Source organism: Podarcis muralis, chromosome 1 (assembly GCF_964188315.1).
Source record: "Podarcis muralis chromosome 1, rPodMur119.hap1.1, whole genome shotgun sequence".
Lineage (NCBI taxonomy): Eukaryota > Metazoa > Chordata > Lepidosauria > Squamata > Lacertidae > Podarcis > Podarcis muralis.
Window position 1 is genome coordinate 60,795,103 of NC_135655.1, and position 25,243 is coordinate 60,820,345.

General features: G+C 41.6%; 1 protein-coding gene across 1 annotated transcript in view; it reads left to right on the plus strand.

Annotated features, from left to right (window-relative positions):
• SLC17A6 (solute carrier family 17 member 6) overlaps positions 1–23,892 on the plus strand; it is a 46,025-nt gene extending 22,133 nt beyond the window's left edge. Inside the window, exons 4-12 of the mRNA XM_028729174.2 lie at positions 6,903–7,017; positions 9,224–9,311; positions 10,452–10,538; positions 14,308–14,450; positions 14,972–15,121; positions 17,493–17,625; positions 20,014–20,124; positions 20,318–20,445; positions 21,469–23,892. Coding sequence (XP_028585007.2) covers positions 6,903–7,017; positions 9,224–9,311; positions 10,452–10,538; positions 14,308–14,450; positions 14,972–15,121; positions 17,493–17,625; positions 20,014–20,124; positions 20,318–20,445; positions 21,469–21,813 — 1,300 coding nt within the window. The 3' untranslated portion in view covers positions 21,814–23,892. The remainder of the gene's footprint in view (positions 1–6,902; positions 7,018–9,223; positions 9,312–10,451; positions 10,539–14,307; positions 14,451–14,971; positions 15,122–17,492; positions 17,626–20,013; positions 20,125–20,317; positions 20,446–21,468) is intronic.
• The last annotated feature ends 1,351 nt before the right edge of the window (positions 23,893–25,243 follow it).

The window sequence follows — 25,243 nt, forward strand, 5'->3', positions numbered from 1 at the left end:
TACATCGGTTTCCCCACAGAGGGGGCTAATGAAACATCGAGTGATCTCTCCCTCTGCCATATGGCTCGAGGGCCTTCCATTTTTCTGTCATAGGTGATGAAGCCGTGTTCACAACTTAATGATGCACTGAGGGATTTGGGGAGGGGACGGCTGGGGGATTTGATTGACAAAAAAAAGTGGGGCTCAGATGTGTGGCAAAAATTAATAATGCATCCAAGCTTTTATTAGATTAGAGGTGGTGGCAGAGAATCAGTTTATCCATATTAATCCTTCATGAAAGGCTTAAAATAGGATTTAGTTAGAGAAACACACACAGATGCCTCCACCCCCTTGTCATGTAGAAAGGAGTATATATTTTTAAATGAATAGAAATAGCCTGTCTCATCACTGGTTTAATGTGACAAGGAAAACTGTGAATCCAATGGATCTGTCAGCCTTCAGTGCAGTATACTGCATTCTTTTTTTAATTTTAAATGTTGTTTATTCAAGAATTCTAATGCGAATCCACTATCTTTTATTTTAAAATATTCTCATAAAACAGGCCGTAAAAGAGACAAGGTCAGCTGTTAAAACTAAATCATAAATGCATTGCTTGTCTCATAAAATAAAAACTGGCTAGAGCAAAAAAAAATGTTTATCAGCTGGTGAAAAACAGAAAGCAAAGGGGAGCAACTGTACTTCATGGGGCAAGGTAGACACAGTCTGGATCAGATCACCTGAGTGGAGCTCTGCTCACAGTGATGGAAGGGAGAGGTGTCCAATCATCTTCATCAACTTTCTCCATATCCCTTTTCTTGTCCCTCAGAAAATCTGCTCTGAGGGTTGCAGGACCTATGAAACAGTGTGAGAGATGGTGCTGGAATGGGTAGGGAGAAGGGGCGGGGATTGGAAGGCATAGTTTCCCATTCCTCCAATCAGGTGGAGTTCCTATTGAATCAAAGGTCCTTCTGATCATGGAAGGACCATGCTGCATCAAAGCCTATGAGTCCTGTTCTGACCGTCAGGTCTGGGCACAAACATGACATTTAGCCAGGTGACAGCCTAGCGGTTTGGAAGGGACTCCTGACACCGAGGGCCATTTGATAGGAGCAGTGTTACTGCAAATGATTTATATAGCATCCTGACACTGCATGGTGCTTTATAGGGCAAAATTAGTAGTAACAGGAACCTTTGTTTATTTAAAACATTCCCATATCTCCTTTCTAGAAAACATTTTCAAAGAAGCTCACTGCAGTGTAAAAGCCAACAACAAAACAATTTCTAACCAAGACCAGAAGTGGATTTACAGGAGTGTGATATAAATCAGTTGCACTTGGGTGCGGAGCCTGGGGGGCACTGAAACTATGATGTAGAATGGAAGGTGAGAGGTAGGGGTGCAAAATTTTGGTGTTGCACAGGGCACTGCTGAAATTTGAGACCCCAAAGTCTGCCACTGTCAAGACAAATTTGGATGGGAAGTAAACAGTCTAAAACAGGGGTCAGCAACCTTTTTTAGCCATGGGCTGGTGCACCCTTCCTCTGACCATGTGGTGGGCCGGACTATATTTTGATAAAAAATATGAACAAATTCCTATGCCTTACAAATAACACAGAGATGCATTTTAAATAAAAGCACACATTCTACTCATGTAAAAACACGGTGATTCCCAGACCGTCCGCGGGCTGGATTTAGAAGGCGATTGGGCCGGATCCAGCCCCCGGGCCTTAATTTGCCAACCCTTGGTCTAAGAAGTCCTTTAAAGCATCAGAAATGATAAAAATGACAAAACATTATCAAAATCAATAGTAGTGTAGCACTCTTAGCGTTTAGCATTTCACAGTCATTTTTCAGCTGGATCATGTTCGCCTGTTGCAGATGGAAATGTAAAGCTGTGAACTGGGACTGTGTCGTAATTCTACAGGGAGTTGATAGCTGAGGAGGGACTTGAAACTGGGGTTCTAATCCCAAGCACACCTTCCTGAGAGGAAGCTCCATTGCAAAGCTGGATTTACTTCTCAGTAAATATGCATACCATGGTGCTGCAGGGGCCCCAGACACAAATCACACTATGCCTGCTCATGGGATCTGGAGAGAACCAGCAAGTGAGGAACAGGAGACAGGCACTATGTGGTTAAGAGGGGGAGGCTTCTATAGGAATCCCCAAAAGTAGTGCTTCCAGTGGACATCTGAGCTTATCCCCCCAAAGAGCTTCAACAGCAGTTCCTCCCACCCACAAATTAAAGGCTTAAGGACCTCAGGGATGTTTGGATTGGGAGCATAGCACAGGCAAAAGGGCAAAAGCATTTGTAGCTCTCCACCAGGGCCTTGACCTAGATTGGCTCAAATCCTGCTGGCTATTTCTGCAAAGAGAAATCCTGGGCAAATGACATGATTAATGTCAAGCGTAGTTTGGCCCTCTGTAGACAAAGTGTAGGGTACATAGCTGTCAACGTTTCCCCCTTTTTAAGGGAAATTCCCTTATTCCGAATAGGATTCCTCGCAAGAAAAGGGAAAAGTTGACAGCTATGGTAGGGTACAAGCATTTCTGGAAGAAGGATGGATGTAAAACAAAGGAACTGGGACAGCACAAAGGCTTTTCTGACAATAAAAGCAATCCTTTTCCCCTAAAAAATGTTAAATGTTTGCTAGGGCTGTTTCCGTGTCAGTGCTGTATTACTATATATTCTCTCATAATAGAAGGAGGAGTGAACGTGGTGTAGGGAGTTGAAAGTAACATTTATATTTAACTGACAGTCCAGTTAAAAATGTGATTTACTTTGGGTAAGGAAATACTTTCCTGAAAGTAGAATTTAGTGAAGCAATTGCTCCATCTGCTGACAGATAACCACACAATGTGCTTTAATGTCCTTAAATGATTCTTTTTTGGATATTGCAGACATACTTCTGGTTTTCCCCTCCCATCACCTGCACTAAGACTGCATTAAGACTCATGCTTTTCTGGGATTAAACCCCACTGTAGGACTGTAGGACTTCTGAGATAGGACTGTGCTGCTAGACTCATATTAATCAAGTGCTACTGTTTAATGGTGTCTGAAAAGGTGAAAAGGGTAGCAAGCCATGAAATGACTGTGGTATAAATGTTGCAGTACAGAATGGAACCCAAATAACCAGAATGACTCTGGAAAGTGGAGTCATTTTTGATAGGGAAAAATAAAAGCACTTGCTTAAACTGCCTTTGCTGGCAGGCTGTATCTGTTGGGTTTGAATTTGTTTTAACTTTACAATTGCCCTAGCTTGTATATGTTGCTGCTTTATACACAGTGTACGTTGCTGTTTCATTGCTGTCTTGGAATTTCAGTGTTATTTACTGCACATACCCTAGTGCTTTTAAGTAAAGGCATTATAAGATATTTTATATCAATAAATTAAGAGCAATGTTGCATTTAAGGCATTTGTTAAAAAGTCCCTGTGATAATATAAAGTTTGCAAATTTAGACACCTCAGTTCCAGATATTCTAGCAATTTAAGGAGATGTATCAATGCAAATGTTATACAATACAGATGGGAGCAGTGAGTGCCAGTGAATATGAAAAGGTCACCTAGAAGGCTTAGCCTTGTTACAGCAGAGGTCAAACCTAGCATTTGTTGTTCAGCTTTCTTTTATCCTTATTCTTCAGACATTAGCTTTCTTCTTATTTTGATGTCAGCTTTAGAAATACCATTGTGAGATTTTGGATGAAATTCCTTGTACGTTGCAGCACAAGGTTGCATATATAGAAATATAGGCTGTGCCATTAAAGGGACAGAAAATAATAGAAAATGAAACACTCTGATTTCTGCTTTAATTCAGTAAAGAAAATGACTCCTGAAACAGAAAAAGCACAAAGATAGGCGAGGAAAATAGTGAGGCTCAAGTAGGAGCATTCAGGCCAGATATGCTAGCCTAAGAAATCCAAAGGAAAACAGATATGTTTGAATAATGATTATCCAAATTTCTGAAATCAGAAATAATCAGAACTTTGGATAAACAAAACCAGCTGTTTACTTGTGCAACACTAAATCCCTGAAGGTCTAGTCTTATGAGCTGCTGGGTTTTTGCAGTACAGTATTTGTAAAATCAGGCAGCAAGTCAGGTAGATCCTAATGGTATTTCATGCTAGGAGTGTGCACATGCCCCAAGATTTGCCTTGTATCTGTACATGTGCATTAAAAAAAATCTGATCTGTTTCTAGCCATTTAGTGTTCTCTCTGTGTTGATCTGTGTTTCAGGTCCTTAGCCACTTGGTATAAACCTGTGTTTCCCATTCACCATAATGAAGAATGTAAACATAGCTACAACTTTTCCCCCTTTGGGCCAAAGTAGATGAAATTTACAGGCACAGGAAAATCCTACTGTAGTGAATTAAGTATGCCAAATTGCCAACAAATAGGTCAAAGGGCTTTTTGTGAGGGAAATAAAAGGGATCCACTTTCTTCTGTAATCCTTTATGGTAGGGGCAGGTTTTTTTGTTTCTTACCATACAAGAATTAGCAGGTGGCTGAGTGGGGTATTTGTTTTTGGGGTATTTGTATTTGTTTTTTTAAAAAACTTTGTAGCTTCACACCGGCCTTTTCATTTTGGTTGTCACAGAGTTAGGCTGCCTGTGGAGTTCTGAAGGGCTGTGGTTTTGTTGTTGTTGCTGCTGTTAAAGCAGAGCTACATTGAGTTAATTTTAACCCTCTGCTGCTGTGTTTTAACAACAAAAGCCATCACCCACCTCCAGCTCTTCAGGCAACATTTTGTACAACCTCATTTTTTGCAAAGCCCATGGACAGAGATATATCTATCTATCTGTATGGTACAGAAGGAACAGAAACAGCATAGCAACACAAAGCTATGTAGGGTCCCTAATCTGACTCTGGGATGGGTTATTGACATCACATGTGAGGGGTGGAAAGGCCCCGAATCATTCCAATTCACTGTGTAATTTGGTCCTCACCAGATATAAAGCAAGATACATTTATTCATATAAAATATAACAACTCTAGCAATGAAAGAATATGTGAAACCTATGGTAAAATAATCAAAAGGGAGACTACAGAAGTACAATAGAAAAGACAATGAAGTATGATACAAAAGTGACCACAAAAAAGAAACATGGCATATAGATGACAGTTTCTTAAAATGTTTTTTTTTTTTAACCAAACTAGGAAATATACCCTTATCGTATATATTTAACTACTTGGCTTCATTGGGATCTTGGTACTTTTATATGAAAGGGCAGATTTTCATGTACGTTAAATGCACTGGAGTGAATGGATTAAAATAAAATACTAGGAAATGAGCCACTCATACGTTTAATAGAGTTCATCATCTAGGAAATACATACTGTATGTTAAAGTAAACACTGAATTCAAACTAGTATAGTTAATCTAGGGTGGGAGGAAATACAGGAAACTGGTGAAGAAAAGCTGTCAAACATAGGTATATGTACTCGGTCACACACTCAGGCTTTTTCTTTCTCAAGAGAGAGAGAGATTGTTTATACAGAAAGAGGTTTGGTGGGATGTATTAATAATAAGAGAGTGAAGTGGAGACCTATCTCAGTGGAGCATCCTCTGTGGACCAAGTGACCTTTTCCTGCACAGCTGCCTTAAGTCATTTTTCTGCCTTTTCAAACAAAATCAATCCTGTTTCCAGTTCCAGAATTTCTCTCTCTTTTTATAAACAGATGCATAGAAAGCATGTACTGGAAGTGTGCTCTATGCTTTGCAATATGGCCCTATTTCCTGCTTTGTTTGTAATGAATTAAAGACAACCCACATTTTCCTGACTGTTTTGTTGATGATCACCATGCAACTCCCATTTCCTGTTCAAGGCAACACACTTTCCTTATTTCATTTATCCTTAACAGCAGCTAGGAGAAGTAGATGACCTGTTCAAGGTAATGCAGTAATTTCTTGGTTCTTAGTAGGAAATTGGTTTTGGACATATGTCATTGTAGTTCAAAATCAACACTGTTCATGGAGCTCCCTGTATGGTCAGTGTTTCTCTACCCATTCCTTTAAGTGTGCATTCACACATGCATTCTTTACTCCTAAATGAATGCAACATCAAGTGATTACTTGCATTCATATCCAACATCAAAGAACAAGCAGCACTTCTATAGTGCTTAACATAAATTAAACACAATACATTTTAGTTGGGACAGTTTTCATATTCACCTACTGACCTTCCTCAAGTGATAAGTCATTGATGATGTATTTTGAATGATTTTATGCAAAGTCCAGTACTAGCATTGTGATTGAAAGTGACCATCTTTTGTTTAGTTGATGGCTTTGTAATGCCATAATGGTTGGTTGACATTCCATTAATGGGAGCGAATAGTCAGGAGACATTTTCCTGAATAGGCAATCTACCTGCCAAGGTTGAAGTCAAACGAGTGTTCTGCAGTGTGTTTCAGAAAAGAATAAAGTTTTGCTCTTTGAAATTGGAGAGAGATGTGAACTGGCTGAAGGCAGTTGGTTGCAGAGAATCTCTCTTGGAGAATCTGCATCCCTGTTTTTAGGAGCCTGCTTGCTTTGATTAGCCTGCGCTTGTATATTTTGTTTAAAAGGTGTTGCAAAGCACCATACAACACCAGTGCACTCTCATGGAAAGGACACTACACCTTGTAACACTGAACCCGAAACTTCTTCCCACTCTGGGAAATGTGGATTGATTGTGAAAAAGTACTGGGGAAATATTTCCCCAAAGAGATGAATCCTGCATGTGGAGTGCATTTAAAATAACCCTTTATGAAATCACAATATTCCTCTACTAAAATAGATATTTTGGCATGCATGGAATGAATAACACAGATATCTAAGTCAGCACATATGTTTCACAGAAAGCTTAAATATAAAAAGATAGATCAGTGTGCTTGAATTCTTGGCATAGGTTTAAACAGCACCATTCCATTGCCTTCCTCTTCTCTTACAGGGTTTTTGGTGCAGCTATCCTATTGACGTCCACTCTCAATATGCTAATACCGTCCGCAGCTCGAGTGCACTATGGATGTGTTATCTTTGTCAGAATCTTGCAAGGTCTTGTAGAGGTATGGATAAGAAATACAAACTCTTTAACGTGTGCTTCTCTATCACCATGGCCAACTCGAATAGGAGAAAGATTGATCCTCATGATGTAACCTTGACACGACATACTGTATTTCTTTGCTCCAACATGAATGACCTGCAGGGGCTCCTGGAGGAGTAGGCACAATGGCTGCATATGAATGCTTTGAAGGAAATTCATTCTGAAGCTATGATAGAGCTGATCAGAAGAGAAGATAATGTCAGGATAGAGCAGAGAAGAAATGTAAGCTAGGCATGAGGAAAGTGGGGAGAAAGAAACAGCCCACAGGATTTGATGCTACAAACATCTCGAGTTACAAACACTTCGGGTTACAGACGCTTCAGGTTACAGACTCCGCTAACCCAGAAATAGTACCTCGGGTTAAAAACTTTGCTTCAGGATGAGAACAGAAATCTTACAGCAGCGGCGCGGCGGCAGCAGCAGCAGGAGGCCCCATTAGCTAAAGTGGTACCTCAGGTTAAGAACAGTTTCAGGTTAAGAATGGACCTCCGGAACGAATTAAGTTCGTAACCAGAGGTACCACTGTATAGGCAGGTGACACAAGCACCTTGGTGTTGGATCCAGTGAGGCAGAGCACGAGCTGAAGTACCATGGATAGCTCCAAGTGAGCAACTCCCTCCAGCGGAGATTCTCCTCCTCCTTGGAAATTAATGGTGTTACAAGGCCAGAGGAAAAACCTGATCACCACCACTTACCGACTGTTGTGTTATTACACCTCACTTGCAATCTTTCCTAAAACCTCATCTCTGCCTACCCCCTGATTTTTTATTTTTAAAAACCCTTCAACAGTGTCTCTAACACTGTGCCCCCAATATTTTTTCTTGAAGGGCAGCTCCCAAAGAAAGCAGAGGTTGATAGTACATTAAGTCTTTATAAGCCTCTGCCCCCAGGTCACTTCACTCAGGCTCCACCCCCTTGTGGGAAGCTTAGATTCTTAAAAGACACGGATCTTCCTGTGTTCCTTGACCTCCTGCCTGGTGTGCTCCCTGGGCCACTGAGATACTATGGGAAGCATTAGGAACCTCTGGCTCAAAGGACAGTGCCAATAAGGCTGTAGCTCTATAGGCCCAGGTTTTGTGGTCTGTCAGTCATCTGCTGGCCCAGTTGTCTCTTGAACTCCAGCAGCAGGCTCAGAGCCCTGAATCTGGTCCAGCTCCTTAGCTGGTACCTCTGTATCCTTCAGCTTTGCATCCAAATTGCTGCTTGCCTTCTCCTTGCTGAGTTCCACAAGTGCAACACTGAGTTTATGGAGGAGGAAGCTGGCATGCAATGCCAGCCCCTAGAATGGTTGAAAGAAGGCTGGCAGGTGGGACTGCCTGGGGGCAGACGGAAGCTGACAGGGCAGTGCCCCATTAGCTTCAATGGACCTTCTTCACCATCCGCAGCACGTGTTTTAAATGACTAACAGTTGGATCTGAATGCATTAGCTTATCAGCCAATTCACCCCTGAGTCTGATCAGACATATGACTAATTAAAAGCGGGTAAAATGAAAAAGAAAAAAAAATGGGACACTGGTGGCGCTGTGGGTTAAACCACAGAGCCTAGGACTTGCTGATCAGAAGGTCGGCGATTCGAATCCCCGCAATGGGGTGAGCTCCCGTTGCTTGGTCCCTGCTCCTGTGAACCTAGCAGTTCGAAGGCACACCAAAGTACAAGTAGATAAATAGGTACCGCTTCAGTGGGAAGGTAAACGGCGTTTCCGTGCGCTGCTCTGGTTCACCAGAAGTGGATTAGTCATGCTGGCCACATGACCTGGAAGCTGTACGCCGGCTCCCTCGGTCAATAAAACGAGATGAGCGCCGCAACCCCAGAGTCGGCCACGACTGGACCTAATGGTCAGGGGTCCCTTTACCTTAAAATGACAAATGCCACCAAAACATACACAGCCATAGGGTGCTATGGTGTTTAATTTCTGCCCCACTAAAATAAATGAATGAATCAAACTTAGAAAACATCGGACCAGGCACAATATATGTAGATGTTTCACTGAAAATGAGTATTGCATTTCCAGTATTACTTGTCACAGATAGTCATAAATCTGCCAGCTCCTCAGTGACCTATGAATATTCACAACTCAGATTTGCTCCATGTAACTGATTACTCCTGGTACTACTCAAATTATATTATGCTGAAGCAGGTATCATAAACTAGGTCATCTACTCCACAGGGCGTCACTTATCCAGCTTGCCATGGGATATGGAGCAAATGGGCACCTCCTTTAGAGAGAAGTAGACTAGCAACTACTTCTTTCTGTGGTAAGTAGCACCTTAATTTCTCAAATGTGTTCCCCCTCTCCTTTCTCCAGCATTCTCTGAAATAAACTGATATTTCTCTCCCCCCCCCCCATTCATCAACAAGGTTCACGCCTATTGACTGCCATTGGATTTTCTTCCACCTAAGTAAGAGTTTGGAATAGCAAGCTCACACCTCTCAGTCTGTGAACAAAAATTAGGAATTTAAGAATGTAACTCCGAGTGTTGCAGCTCTGATTCACACAAGTACAATTGGATTTCTTTGTCAACCTGAATGAAACACTGAGATGGTGAAACAATCATTTGGAATTCCTCAGTATTCACATAACAAATGTTATACATAACAAATACAAAGGAGTATTTTTAAGGCATTTAAATTGGCATCTGATTCGTGGCTAATGTGTTTAGGTGTCCATTTTATCACATCTGATATATGACACCTCCCCCTCAAAAAAGCCAAATGGGTCAAAAATAAGACTCAAAAATAATCGTGGAAGTTGACTGTTTCATTATTTTAGTATTGTGGGATGAACTAGCCGTGTGATGATGTTGGCCAAATAAAAATGGTAATGTTGTCCATTTGGTCTACTTCACTTGATAATTTTGTCCAGAAAACATCAATGGAAGCTTTTCTTCAGAAGCCTGCATAAACAAAGATGTCTTTCTACTTTGAACTGGTAGAAACTGAACATTTGACAGACAGAAACATGGCTTCTTATGAATACAGTGGTGCCCCGCAAGACGAATGCCTTGCAAGACGAAAAACCCGCTAGACGAAGGGTTTTCCGTTTCGGAGGCGCTTCACAAGACGAATTTCCCTATGGGTTTGCTTCGCAAGATGAAAACACCTTGCGAGTCTCGCCATTCCCCCCCCCGCTTCCCCCCCTTTTCAAAGCCGCTAAGCCGTTAATAGCCTTTTAACAGCTTAGCCGCTAAGCCTTTAATAGCCGCTAATCCGCTAAATCGCTAATAGCGCTAATCCGCTTAGCCGCTAATGGGGTTGCTTCGCAAGACGAAAAAACCGCTAGATGAAGAGAATCGTGGAATGGATTCTTTTCGTCTTGCAAGGCACCACTGTATTCATTTCTGACCTGTCCCCTCAGTAAGCATTTCCATTTTGTTAATTGCTGTCTTCTTTTCCAGGTTCTTATGCAGGTGCAGTAATTGCAATGCCATTGGCTGGGATTTTAGTGCAATATACTGGATGGTCTTCTGTGTTCTATGTGTATGGTATGATATTCTCTGTTCACCTTGCTTTCTATGCCACTTTACAATATGCTACTTAAAACCCAACAAAACATGATAATTAAAAGATATAGATGCTAATATTCAATAGAATAATAAAACAACTTTGAAAGAGCAGATATATCAAAACTGCCACCCAAAGGGAAGATATTCTGGAATGTGCTAGTGCAGAGATAGGGAACCTGTGACTCCAGAACTTCCTGGACTGCAACTCCCATCAACCCTAAACTGTTGACTACAGAGGCTGGGGTTGGCAGGAGTTGGAGCACAACAACATCTAGAGAGCCACAGGTTTTCCATCCCTGCCCTAATGGTTGTGTAGAGTTAAGTAAGGGAGGGTTATACACATGCACACACACCAACCTCCATGCAAGTATAGAAAATGCCTTGTGCTCACCCTTACAGTCCATAGGTCTTTCATTGCTGATCTCAGTGATTGTTGGGCAAGAGAGAGATGCTTCCTAAGGTTGTCTGGTTATGTAATGCTGTAAAGCAGGGGTGCCCAAACTTTTTTCAAAGGGGGTCGGATTTGATGAAGTGAACATGCATGAGGGCTGACCAAAGTTGTTGAGCTTTCTTTAGGATTGCAGTTGTTAGGATTTTACCCCAGGACATATACTGCCACAGGGGCTGGATTAAATTGACCAGCAGGCCGGATTAGGCCCTTGAAATGGACTTTGGACATGCCTGCTGTAAAGGTTCAAATCAACATCTTAAAACTGTTCCTGATGTGTCATTTATGCAGGATTGCTATTATATGTTCCCAGTTTTCTCCATCAAAGTTAAGATGGGCAGCCACTGTCTCAACTACCTGTATCTTTGGAATGCTCTGCAGTATATACTATGCAAGCATTATAGTTACAAGAAGGAGATTGTAAAATCCCATCTCTTCAGTTGGTGGTAGCCAATTAAATTCTTCTCAACATAGACTCATTGACATTAATAAGCCAAATTATTCTGAATATGGCGAATACTAGTCCATGGTCATTGGATCAGACAGAGTTGGTAAAATATCTCTTTAGTTACTGAAGCCATACAATATCATACCCAGACGTTGGATTTAGTTCCTTAATGAAGTAGAAACACCATCACAGTATATATCTGGCCAAAATTTTGGTGGAGATATGGTCTATGTGAAATGCTTAAGCCCTCTGAAAAAACTCAGTATGCCATTATCCTTTGACACACAAAAAATTCTGAATTTGGGGGGAATGAAAGCCATTATTTCTGTGGATATGTAAGAACAGAAAGCTTTAGGACCACTGAATATGGAATTTCGTTCAGAATATGGCTCCCTTCCTCCATCTATAATCTTGGTCTGCATGCAGCTATGTTGAAAAAAAGTGGGGGTGGGAATACTCTGAGAGGATTTTAAGGGAATAGAATTCAAAATGTTATTTTGAGCAGAGCAAAAATAGGTCACATGAAGATGCTTTATAATTCCCAGAGCAGCAGAAATCTTCAAACTGCCAAATTAGGCCTTAAATGAGAGCTGTGACTCAGTCACATTGCACTTACCTCAGTGCAAAAGTGGAGAAACTGAATTAAAGTCCATGAACTAGATTGTCAGCTAAAGTAAAGCTATATTGAATTGATTTAATTACAGTGGGCAGTGTAGAAAGGTCTCAGTTAGTGACTGAGTGGAATACGGAAAAGGTCCTTTTTGGAATGTCCTTTTTATTGTCTCTGCAAAGCATGTTTTCAACAGATTAGCTGCACAATTTCAGTATTATTTCTCCTAGCATTTTCACTCCTCCACCCCCATATCTTTAACAGTTGCATACAGGTACAAATGAATTAGACACCCTTTCCCACAGTTGACTTTTTGCCTGCTGTGCAGCTCTTAGGGTGGAAATGAGGCCGGGGCAGAAGGTGTGGAATTGCTCCTTAGAAATATGTGCGAAATTGGTTGTGCCATGGAATTATTTGAAATGGCACAAAGCTGTGCAGATTTGTACAAGACAGTCACACCTACAAGGTTGAAAACATAAGAACCTAAGAAGCATAGTGCAAGATCAGGCCCAAGGCCTACATGCATTCTATTTATTTAAAAGCATTTATAAGCCATTTATCAGGGACTTGGGTGGCGCTGTGGTCTAAACCACTGAGCCTCTTCGGACTGCTGATCAGAAGGTCGGTGGTTCGAATCCCCGTGATGGGGTGAGCTCCTGTTGCTTGGTCCCAGCTCCTGCCAACCTAGTAGATCGAAAGCACGCCAAAAGGTGCAAGCAGATAAATAGGCAGGAAGGTAAACAATGTTTCTGTGCGCTGCTCGTGTTCCGTTGCGCCAGAAGCAGCTTAGTCATGCTGGCCACATGACCCGGAAAAACTGTCTACGGACAAACGCCGGCTCCCTCGGCCTGTAAAGCGAGATGAGTGCCGCAATCTCAGAGTCGTCTGCGAATGGACTTAACTGTCAGGGGCCCTTTACCTTTACCTTAATAAGCTATTTAATATTTTAAAAAATATTAAAGTGATGTACAATACAGAAAACAAACAATGTCATTTAAACAGAAATGCAGAAGGTAATATAAAAGCATATACAAACAAATAAAACAAGAATTCAGACACATAAAACAGGCTCCAGTCTTATGGATCAGGGAAAGGCTGGCCAGAAAGATAAGTCTTTACAAGACATCTGAAGCAGCTGATGGTTTCTGCTTCACACATGAGAAGGTATGGGAGACACCTCTAGAAATAAGGTGCAGAAGCAGGACATGAGGGAAATAGCTCTTCTCTTGCTGTAGCAGTTGTTATTCAGAGGCAGGCTGATATTTTACGAGACGGCTTTATTGGTTTGGTGAAAATCTGCAGAGTAGCTTTAAAATGAGGGGCTTCCAAAAATGTTTACAAACTTAAGAACTGAGTTGCCTTGCTTCAATATCCAAAGAAAATGGTCGCTCTGTAGATGGGTTTTGGAGACAGCAGTCAATATGCTTCATAGCTCTATTTTAATTCTTTTTTAAAAGATGTTGTTTTTAAAAAAATGTACACTGCAGTTAATAATAGGGGGGAAATGTAGGCTATTCACACTGCACTAATTAACACTGCTCATTTTGCATACCACCTCTTCAATGGCACAGAATAAAACCCCAGCATGTTGTCTGGGAGTTGTCACTGGAAGAAGATGCCAAGTGCACCTGTTTGAATCTTGCTCTGAGGAGAAATTAGCACAAAACTGTGTGATTGTGTCAGACAGAGTGCCACAACTCTGCAGAGACAGGGTGAATATTTTTAGTATAGTAAAACCCTTTAAGGTTACAATAGAGGGAATGCTTCTTTTGTAGCCAAATAGAACGAGGACAGCAAAATGTTCCAGTGTCTTTCAGAACATGCGTTTCTGTAGAATCTACCATGGCCTAGATACTCTCATCTCCCCATTCACAGCCCAGCTGCCTGTAGGGATGGGATGGAGGGCCTCTAGGCAGGCCTTTTCAGACTATCAGAGTCAGGCAGAAGCGAATCAGTTTATGCAATGATGCTCTCACATGATCCAAGCAGGATTGTGAATCTGCTGGGCACTGCATGCTCCTGTGGACAATTATAGAAACATCTTTTGTGACTCTTCCAAGAGAACCTAATTATGTTGTCAATCTAATTAAGGAGCCAGAACTCAAATATATATAAATATATACATAAAGATATAGAGCTAAATAGACTGCCAAATTGCAGGCAGGTACATTTTTGCTGCTTGGGTGATATTGTTCAGAATGCTATTATTTACATTCATTTTTCCCCTTTATATGTTATGCAGGTAGTTTTGGCATGGTCTGGTACATGTTTTGGCTTTTGGTCTCATACGAGAGCCCTGCAAAGCATCCCACAATTACAGATGAAGAGCGCAGATACATAGAAGAGAGTATTGGAGAGAGTGCCAATCTTTTAGGAGCAATGGAAGTAAGGGCTCTGCTATCATGTATATTTCTACCCTGACATTCGGAGATAATGTGCTTCTAGCTTAGGCTGGTGTTGAATTTTAAACGAATGTTGTAGCCAACACACACAGATGCAGCTCTGGAGTGATGCCCATTTTCTTAGTCCATTTTCACGTTGAAAGGGGTGGAATTAAACATGGTATTTGGGAACCCCACACTGCTCAGTATGAGAGAGGAATGTCAGTGCAGTAATAATAAAACTCTGCAATCCAGAATGTTATTTTATTATCACAACAAGTGAAATAAAAAAAGAACAAGGATTTTTGAACATATTTGAGATATGGATTTTAAGCATTTATGCATGACTCTGTGTTCCTGCTGCTAATCTCTGCTAATCTTCCAAATATGTATGGACTTCCTGCTTGTTTTTACATGAGCAAGTACTGTGTAGCAACACAAATGTGCGTGTGTGCATAGTCAGACCAGTTAGCAGACTCAAAATGTGAGATTACATCCATGAAAATACCCTGCTTTCCCCCCCAGAAATACAAGACTCCATGGAGAAAATTTTTTACTTCTATGCCTGTCTATGCAATCATTGTTGCAAACTTCTGTAGAAGCTGGACTTTTTACCTGCTGCTCATTAGTCAGCCTGCTTACTTTGAAGAGGTGTTTGGATTTGAAATAAGCAAGGTATGGTATTATTATTGATTGGTTGTATAACTTCATACAGGGGTGTTTCCAGCTCCCAGCTGCCTGGTGAAGGTGGAAGTTGTTTGTGAATTAACAGGGAGACACTTTCTTACCCAGCTTCAGTGGAGTCTATGGAATACCTTTCAAAGTGGTACCAGAATGAATGGAGATCATACAGCCTAAATGCTGCTTTGCAGAACAAAAATGTTCCTTATCCCCACCCCCAAAGATAGCCCCTCGTAACTCTGAATATGTGTTTTCCTAATTTAGCTTAAAATATAAGATTCTCAGTGCTGCCTATGTGTGTGCCCCAAAGACGAGAAATGGTTAGAAATGCCTTAAGATGATCTGTTGAGCAAAACGCCACGTTCTTTTAATTGTTCAAAGCAACGAGCAAATAACTCCAATTTCACCTTCACATACTGTATGGGCCTGAATATAAGCCTCACTTTCCCCGCAAATTCCAACTGTGAAAACTTAAAGTGCGACTTATATTCATGACCTTACGGTATGCAGCCAGGAGTGCAGGGCAAACAGTGCCAGGAGCGTGGCACAGCGGTGCCCGCTCTGCACATAGTCCCTGTCCTCTCCCCCAAGACTGGGATGGGAGAGAGCAATGACGGGGAAAGGCTATCGGCTTATATTCAGGTATTTTTTATATATTTTTTCTTTGCCCCCTCCAATTTTAAAGGTGTGGCTTATATTCAGGTGCAGCTTATATTCAGGCCAATATGGTATGCACGTACCATGAACAAACTCAAGTGAAGATAGCAGCACACTATGCATATCACATTCATTATAGGAAGGATTAAATGCTTAGAATCTGTTAAAGAGGCACATGCTCATAATATGACCTCTAGAAAGCCCTTATCAAAACAATTGCTATTTCCGGGAAAGGGGGGGGGCATATTTTTTTCTAATGTTCTAGAATCACAAGTTCAGTGACATGTCCTCCCTTATGCTGCTTTCAGTCTGATGCAACAGTATTTCTTTATACTCTTTATATTTGGTTTATTTTGTTTACTAATAGACAAAAACTAGAAGATAAATAAAAAATAGTTGCTGTTGCTGTAGCATAGCATAGTTTGAGTTCTAGTGCATTCCACATCTAGAAGAAATATGAGCATAGAGCCTGCAGTATCTGCCTGTCCACATGCTATAATCACATCTTCCTTCTGGTAAGGGTGATCTGTTTCTCATCTTCTGCTGACATCTTCCCTGGTGATGGAAAGAAAACTGCATGGAAGAGGTGGATATCAACAATAAAAATAATATCGCATTGAGATATCTATTTTGGTTTCCAGAGATGGAATTCTAGCATTCCAACAACTCTGTCAACAGACTGTCTTGTATTAATTCAGCATTTTAAGCGTCTGGATATCATCCTGTTAGTGACACAGGAAATGTCCATGAATGCTGACAAATCCAATTTAAACCCAAGAACAGAGCCACATTCTCTCAACATCAGACACATTGTTTCAGCACTCAGAAAGGGCTGCTTTTCCATTCACACCTGTGGTACAGATGGATGGACCAGCTGCATCTCAACTTGGAATGGACCCAAATATTTACCCTCCTCCTGAGAATTCTTCGGAAAGCTTGGGCTTTCCCCAAGAGTTCTCTGAAAACTCACAAAGACCTGGCCAAATCCAAATGTCTGTATCTGGGCTTCCTGATGTTCTAGCCTTCCTGCAGCTGGTTTTACTTCTCCCTCTTTTGCAAACTTACATTGTAAAATGGGGAAGGGGTGAAACTAGCTGCAGAGAGCTCCCCCCTCCATTTGCCTTCATCCAAGCCTCCTTTTCAAGAAACCCAACACCACCATTTCACATTGTTCTGTCTTTTCTCGTGGCAGTATCTCAGATATTGAATTCTGGCTGAATTCAGCTGGTAGCAGTTTGGTTAGGCATGATTGCAGAAATCAGCACAAACTCAGATTTATGCTGTAATCACTACATGTTGGAATGTTCAAGTTAACTGATCTTCAGGTGCTCATGAAAGGACTAAGATCTTAGCAAAAGTTAAGTACACAGTTCTGGTGGTAGCAAAATTCAGAACGGGTGAATTCTAGTTCCCAACTTTAGCTGCTATAGGAAGCTCAAAGAGGCTAATATATTCTCTCTATTCACTGTCATTAAGATATTTACAGCAGGAAATAAAAGTTATTTATGGGCTGTTTGCAGATTTAACTCCTTGACTCAGAAATCCAAATGCCTCCCCCCACCCCTCATGCTGGTGACATTCTTCTTCAAAGAGATATTCTCTTTAAAAGTTTTCTTGTGCTTACAGAGAAATGCTGCTGATTTTTTCCTCCCACATAATGCCCAATCAATACATTTGATTAGAACTCTGCTTGTTATTCTAACCTTAGGTGGGGATGTTATCCGCTGTGCCACATTTAGTGATGACTATTATTGTGCCTATTGGGGGACAAATTGCAGACTTTCTGAGAAGCAGACAAATTCTTTCAACCACTACTGTCAGGAAGATAATGAACTGTGGAGGTAAGTCATTACACCTTATTAAAAAGCTTTGAGCACAGTATAGTGAAAAATACCCAGTTGGCAACACTTTCACAGTCACACTAAAGCTTTCATTACAGTTACATGATTAAAGCTACATTATTAAAATGTTTATAATGTGCTGGTTCATGTATGATCATACAACAGAACAGACACATGCACTCCCCTTCATGAGGCACATAAGGCAGACCTCACACTTCCTAAGTGCAGAGGACCACATAACACCAGTCCTGAAAGGCCTACATTGGCTCCCAGTACGTTTCTGAGCACAATTCAAAGTGTTGGTGCTGAGCTTTAAGGCCCTAAACGGCCTCGGTCCAGTATACCTGAAGGAGCGTCTCTCCCCCCCCCCCATCATGCAGCCCAGACACTGAGGTCCAGCTCCGAGGGCCTTCTGGCAGTTCCCTCACTGTGAGAAGCGAAGTTACAGGGAACCAGGCAGAGGGCCTTCTCAGTAGTGGTGCCCCCCCTCCCTGTGGAATGCCCTCCCATCAGATGTCAAAGAAATAAACAACTATATGACATTTAGAAGACATCTGAAGGCAGTCCTGGTTAGGGAAATTTTTAATGAATGATGTTTTAATGTATTTTTAATCTTTTGTTGGAAGCCGCCCAGAGTGGCTGGGGAAACCCAGCCAGATTTGGGGGGGGGGGGTAGAAATGATAAATTATGATGATGATGATGATGATGATGATGATGATGAAATAAGTTTGCATCAGTCTGGCCCAGTGCTATATTTCTAGAAAAAGAGGTGCCGAAATTCACTATGAACACCTCCCTCTTTCTCTTAGAATGGCAATGCTGCCCACCTGAGAGGTACTGGACCTCAGTTCCTGTGAGTCCCTGAAAAAAGCCCCTTTCTGGCCTGTATGCATATATTGTTATGCGGACTCGTGTCATACACTGTCCATCTCTTTGAATGCTGGAGGGGAGGTGTGCACCTGTTTCTACACCACGCAAAGAAAACTGACAGAAGGATTTTATGAATTAGCTCTGAGCTATGTAGGGACGCAGGTGGCGCTGTGGGTTAAAGCCTCAGCACCTAGGACTTGCCGATCGAAAGGTTGGCGGTTCGAATCCCTGCGGCGGGGTGCGCTCCTGTCGTTCGGTCCCAGCGCCTGCCAACCTAGCAGTTTGAAAGCACCTTCGGGTGCAAGTAGATAAATAGGGACCGCTTTCTAGCGGGAAGGTAAACGGTGTTCCGTGTGCTGCCCTGGCTTGCCAGAGCAGCGATGTCACGCTGGCCACGTGACCCGGAAGTGTCTGCGGACAGCACTGGCTCCCGGCCTATAGAGTGAGATGAGCGCACAACCCTAGAGTCTGGCAAGACTGGCCCGTATGGGCAGGGGTACCTTTACCTTTACCTTTATGTAGTTCTGTAGATCAGTGATTTTCAAAGTGGGTGGTATTGCCCTCTGGGGTGGTGTGTGAGGGGATGCTTTGAGACAGGAAGGGCTGGAGGTGTAAATGAGTATTAGACATTGAAAAGTTGGTATCGCTGAATTGAGTTTATCAATTTTGTTGAATTAATTAAACTAAGTAGTTTTAATTGGATTTTGAATAAATGTGCAATTAGTAGTTTCTGTTCTGAATTCTATTGTGTTATTAGCCTCCATAGTGGGTCATGCAAGCAGCTATTTTAAATAATCCTTTTTATGGGGTAGGGGGCACCTCCCCTCACATCACTGTTCCAGGACAGTCCACTCTGCTATACTGAGAAATTCCTCATCTTGCCAATAGCTCTAAGTCTGGATAGGTGGGTCTTGAGTTGCTGTACCTTCTCTTCCAGCAAGGCAACCAACTTGCACTTGCTGCAGGTGTAGTTTTGCACATTCTCAGGCAGGAAGACAACCAGGTGCTGTAGGTCACTGCAGCAGCTTTCTCACAGTCTATGTCTGTTGGTCCTAAGTACACCCTGAGACAGCACTCCAGTCCTCCCCCTAAAACTACTACTACTACTACTACTACTAATAAATTACTTGTACCTCACCATCTGACTGTACCTCACCAGCCATTCTAGGTGGCTTCCAACAGAATAGAAGAAAAACACAACAAAACGTCAGACGTTAAAAGATTCCCATTACAGGGCTGATGTTAGATATCTACAGAAGGTCGTATAACTGTTTATCTCCCCTGCTAAATGCTCTCACAAACCCCCTGTTTACAAGCTCTCAGAGACTACCATCAGCTAAGTAGAACTAAGTAGATATTTGTCAAATGTTTCATAGTAGTAGAATATGGAAACATTCCAGCTTAAAGCTTACAGTTAAGAAGAAGCACACTGAAATCTTGTCTGTCCACCAGCCTGCTTCCTAGATTCCTCAATACAATGTGTAGCATCAATGACTTTTTTCTTTTAATTTCCCAAGGTTTTGGAATGGAAGCAACTCTTCTCTTGGTAGTTGGTTATTCGCATAGTAAAGGTGTGGCCATTTCCTTCTTAGTGCTTGCTGTGGGCTTCAGTGGATTTGCTATATCTGGTAAGCGAATTTCTCTCCCAACAGAATACATTAAATAACAATGAACAAAAATGGGATCTAAAATCATTATGCAAGGTTTCCTGTGAATATGGTAAGGTTTTCAATAATGGATAAATATAAGCAAAACCTTATTCAGTGCAGTGCCTTCTCTGTTGATGAGAGTTTTTTCCCCCCTTTGGCCTTCATTTTACAGGATTCAATGTTAACCACTTAGATATCGCACCAAGATATGCCAGTATCTTAATGGGGATTTCAAATGGAGTTGGGACATTGTCTGGAATGGTGTGTCCTATAATTGTTGGAGCAATGACAAAGAACAAAGTAAGTTTCCAAAATAGTTTTTGTTATCTCTGCCTGAACCATCGAGGAAAGAAGGAACAGTCTCATAAGACTATATTGTCATTCTGTTGCACCAAAAAGTCAATTCATAGTAGTTTCCTCATCTCACAATGGTAAAGTGAGCCGATCCTGGAAAAATCATGGGAAACAGTGTAACATTGATTGGCTAACCTTTCCACAACATAGCTGAAAGTGAAAACTCACCCAAACTGTGTGCTGTACCTTCTGTGAAAGTCTCACATTTCAGGAAGATTGAATCTAGTGTTATAGGAGCATGCAATGGGCTGTAGATTCACAATCCTGTTGGGAGCATGTGGGACATAATTACATAAATTGATGCTCCTACAACTGCCTTCACCAACCTGGGGTCCTCCACATGTTGTTGGACTCCAGTTTCCATCACCAGTGACTATTGGCTATGGTGGCTAGGACTGATGGGAGATGGTGTCCAATAACATCCGGAGGGCTGCAGGTTCCTTATCATTGGGATTGTATATGGTGAATGGCTGAGGCTCAGTTGTAGAGTATCTGGCATGTCCCAATCTCTGGATCCTTTGGTGTCTTGGGTTGCTGACGCTATGGAGATCTGCTGCTCTTCCCTCTGATGTTCCTCAGGTTCCAGGTCTGGGCATGGCTGAATCCTTGAGATTTTGGAAAGCAATTGGCAGTCAGACTCAGGAATCACACAGTATAATATGGCTTCAGATGTTCATGAGTTGTAAGCAGAGCAGTATACAGCAGATATTCTCTACATACCATGCATATGCTGCTTTAACTACCTATGCAACTGAAGCCACCCCATAGGGCAGGAGTAGCTGACCTGTGACCCTCCAGATGTTGTAGGACTGCAACCTCTTATAAGCCTCTAGCAACATCTGGAGGGCCAAAGATGAGCCCCCTTTGCTGCAGGATTTGTATCAACCACCCATGATTTCAATAAAGACTAATTCAGGACCAGAAGAGCCACACACAGCTATTCTGACACTCCAATCTTCTTCCTCACAGACACGCGAGGAGTGGCAGTATGTCTTCCTTATTGCTGCTTTGGTGCATTACGGGGGAGTCATTTTCTATGGCATATTTGCTTCAGGAGAGAAACAACCATGGGCAGACCCAGAACAGACAAGTGAAGAAAAATGTGGCTTCATTCATGAAGATGAACTTGATGAAGAAACGGGGGACATTACTCAGAATTATGTAAATTACGGTACCACTAAATCTTACGGTGCTACGACCCAATTGGCCCAGGTCAATGGCGGCTGGCCAAATGGTTGGGAGAAGAAAGAAGAATTTGTACAAGAAGAAGCACAAGACTCATATAGCTATAAGGAAAGAGAAGATTATTCATAACAGACCTATGTTGGATATATTTTGTAGTGTTCGTGATTTATTCATTGTGATTGTTTGCACACACACAAAATGTGGTATAATGTAAACACATATCAGGCAAGAAGGTCTTACTGTAAAAATGAAAAAAACAAAAACCCATTTAAGTGCAATCTGTATGAGTTTGTGACATCTCACCAGTTCCATTTGGGTGTCTCCATTCACTAGAGTTTTAAGGGTTATCTGGTCAAAACTACAAAGGAAACTAGGTACTTGCAGTAAAATGAGTGTTAAGCTCATAGCTAAGGATTAAAGCACAACTACCAACCAAGTCGGTACATCAACTCTTCTGTTTAGAAAGCCAAAACTACTTGATTTTTTAAAAAATGCACTTACATATTTGTTACACTGTCTTGAAAGAGATCATAAAATTGATTGTGTGAATTTAACCACATGTTTACTTGGTACGATGTAGGAAATGTATGGTTGATCTAAGACATGGATTTCTTAGAGAATAAGGCTTCTGTTTTAGATTATACAATAAAGCTCCAATCCAGTTCCCTTTCGAGAGAACTGAATTGGGACTTTGTAGAACAATCTACTATATAATGTACATTTATTGTGATTAATATGCTGCAGGCTACTCTGTGATAAAGGAATTGTTTTTACTGAATGTTTAGGCACAAATGTTTTATTTCTCTTCTTTACAGACTCATGCAGTCTTTGTATGTGTCATGTTCTTCCTTACATGTACCAGCCAGTATAAAGTCACATGTAGTCTACTGTGCAGAATGTTAAATAACTGAAGCAAGGCAAAGGAGTATTTGGCGTACTCATTGTCTGCAGGCTCATTAGAAAGAGAGAGCATAACCCAAACAGATCCAAAGAAAAAATGTACCACAGACAAGTAGCCCTAGAACAAATCGGATGTATTTTTTTTTTGAAGCCTGTTTTGAAATAAATGCAAGAAAGGGAGAAGAAATTACCTATTTGTTTAATCCTGGATAGTTTTTCATATTTTCAGATGCTGTGCCACAATTATATAAATAAAGTCATAGTTTATTGAAGATGCTGTATAATTATAGAAAATAGTACTATTTTAAAGATTTCTGAATTTTAAGAAAAAATGTATTTGCCTTTCAAATAAATAGAACTATAATGGACCCTGAATATGAGCAACAATCTTCGTGGTGAGTTAAAAGTGGAACTGGGGTTGGGCTTAGGAAGAGCGTAACTTCTACTTTTGCAATGCTCAAGTGCAATTCAGATCCATCACAATCAATGGAAGGTTTGCCATTGGCTTCAGTGGACTGCGGGCTGCAGGTCTTTGCCTTGATAGGAAAGCCTTGTGCAATTCAGGAGCTCCAGTGAGCACATTGAACTCCCATAGGCTTTCCAGAGGGGCAATTCAGAGCATGTGCATCTTTTTGTGCCCGAGGGATCTGACCTTGCTGAAGTGAATAGGGAAACCTGAGAAAGCGGGAGCTCTGTATGTGCTTCATGAGCACAGAGTTCCGGATCAGGGCCTTGCATTATTATTTTTTAAAGCGTTATTCAGCAAGATTTGTAATGTAAGTGTACCAAGCAATAAGTGCCATGCACTATGAAGTGCATGCTCTTTTAATCTCTTTGTTACTGTGACTGCTGAGCTTGTAGGTCCTTCAGACAGTTGGGATAATAAATAAATAACTAAATAAAAGGCCAGACCAATCAACAATGGACTACATTAGAATGCCAGACCACTTACTGCTCTTACAAGTATCCATTTCCCAACTCCAATGAAACAACTATCATTGTATGTTTAAAAAAGCCATTCTGGGTTTTTTGATCTGCTCCTTGTATTGTGCTAGTATTTTAAGGCCCTGCTACTGCAATATACAACTTGAGGATTGTTCTTCTTCTTCTTTTTTTATTATTATTAAACAAGAATAAAATAAAGTGAACCATACTTTGATCCGGAGGGGGAGAAATACCAATTATATATTTTGCTTTGTGCCTCAAAGTGATGTAAAATGTGGCCATAGCTTTTGCTGTGAAAAGATGTGGACTGTGTCACTTTTGTTGCTGCAAAAAGTGTTAATAAATGCTCTATTTATCCTTTTATATATAAAGGAAGCACCTGTGTGATTTCTTCTGGCATGACTTGTATGGACCAGCTTCTCTTACCTCTTTGCAATGAGCATTGACTGCACACATGAACAGCCTGGATGCTCGAGGTTTGCCATTATATCGTTGGCCCACAGCTATTGGACCCTAGGTAAAGAGATCCCTAACCATTAGGTCCAGTTGCAGATGACTCTGGGGTTGTGGCGCTCATCTCGCTTTATTGGTCGAGGGAGCCGGCATACAGCTTCTGGGTCATGTGGCCAGCATGACCAAGCCGCTTCTGGCAAACCAGAGCAGTGCACGAAAATGCCATTTACCTTCCCGCTGGAGCAGTACCTATTTATCTACTTGCACTTTGACATGCTTTCAAACTGCTAGGTTGGCAGGAGCAGGGACTGAGCAACAGGAGCTCACCCGTCGAGGGGATTCGAACCACTGACCTTCTGATCAGCAAGCCCAAGGCTCAGTGGTTTAACCCACAGCGCCACCCACATCCCATTTGGACCCTAGAGCAGCTCCTAAATCAATCCTGAAGGGTTATGGCAGAGACTGGATCAGCCAAATACAGCAACATCTTCTCTCACATGGACTTCTTTAGGCAAAACTGCACAGCATGCGATCCAAGCCAAATGTCCCTTCTGGACATTCTCCATTCTTTATCTACCACCTTCTTCCATTTCTAAGTGCCAGCAATTAATGGTTGGGGTCCAGAATTCACCTGAGCAGAGCTTCAGAATAGGATATTTCTGCCGGTGGAGAGGCTTTTATTTTTATTTTTGGGGCCAAGTCTTCCTTGCCCCTGCAGCTCCCTGCAAAGCTGCTCTGGAAGGTTGGAGAACCCTCTGGAAAAGTGTGAGAGTTAGCTCAGGGGGTAAGGAAAATAAATCTTCCAGCAGGACTCTTATGTGGACCCTAGTCCTTTCTATGAATGGAAAGAGCTTTTCCATTCATGAAAGGGGCACTCTGGATCCAAACAATTGTATTTTCGACAGCAGCGAGTACCTTCTCTCATTGGTTAACATAATGCAAGAAATATGAGAGTATCAGAAGGATAATGTGCCCACTATTACATTTACATATTCAGATTCAGGTTTCAGAGACAATATGCTTCTCAGTACCAGTTATCTGGAAGTATAACTGGCAGAGACCTATTGCTATCCTGTTTCTAGGTTTCCACAGGCTTCTGGTAGGCCTCTGTACAGAAAAAGATGCTAGATTAGATGATCTGATCTAGGAGGGCTCTTACATTCTCATGTAGCTTTCCAGTGAGAGCATTAAAAAGGGAGATGGTCATTGTTTTGGTTCTGTGGAGATTTATCACAGAAACAATTGTTCTTCTAAAGCACAC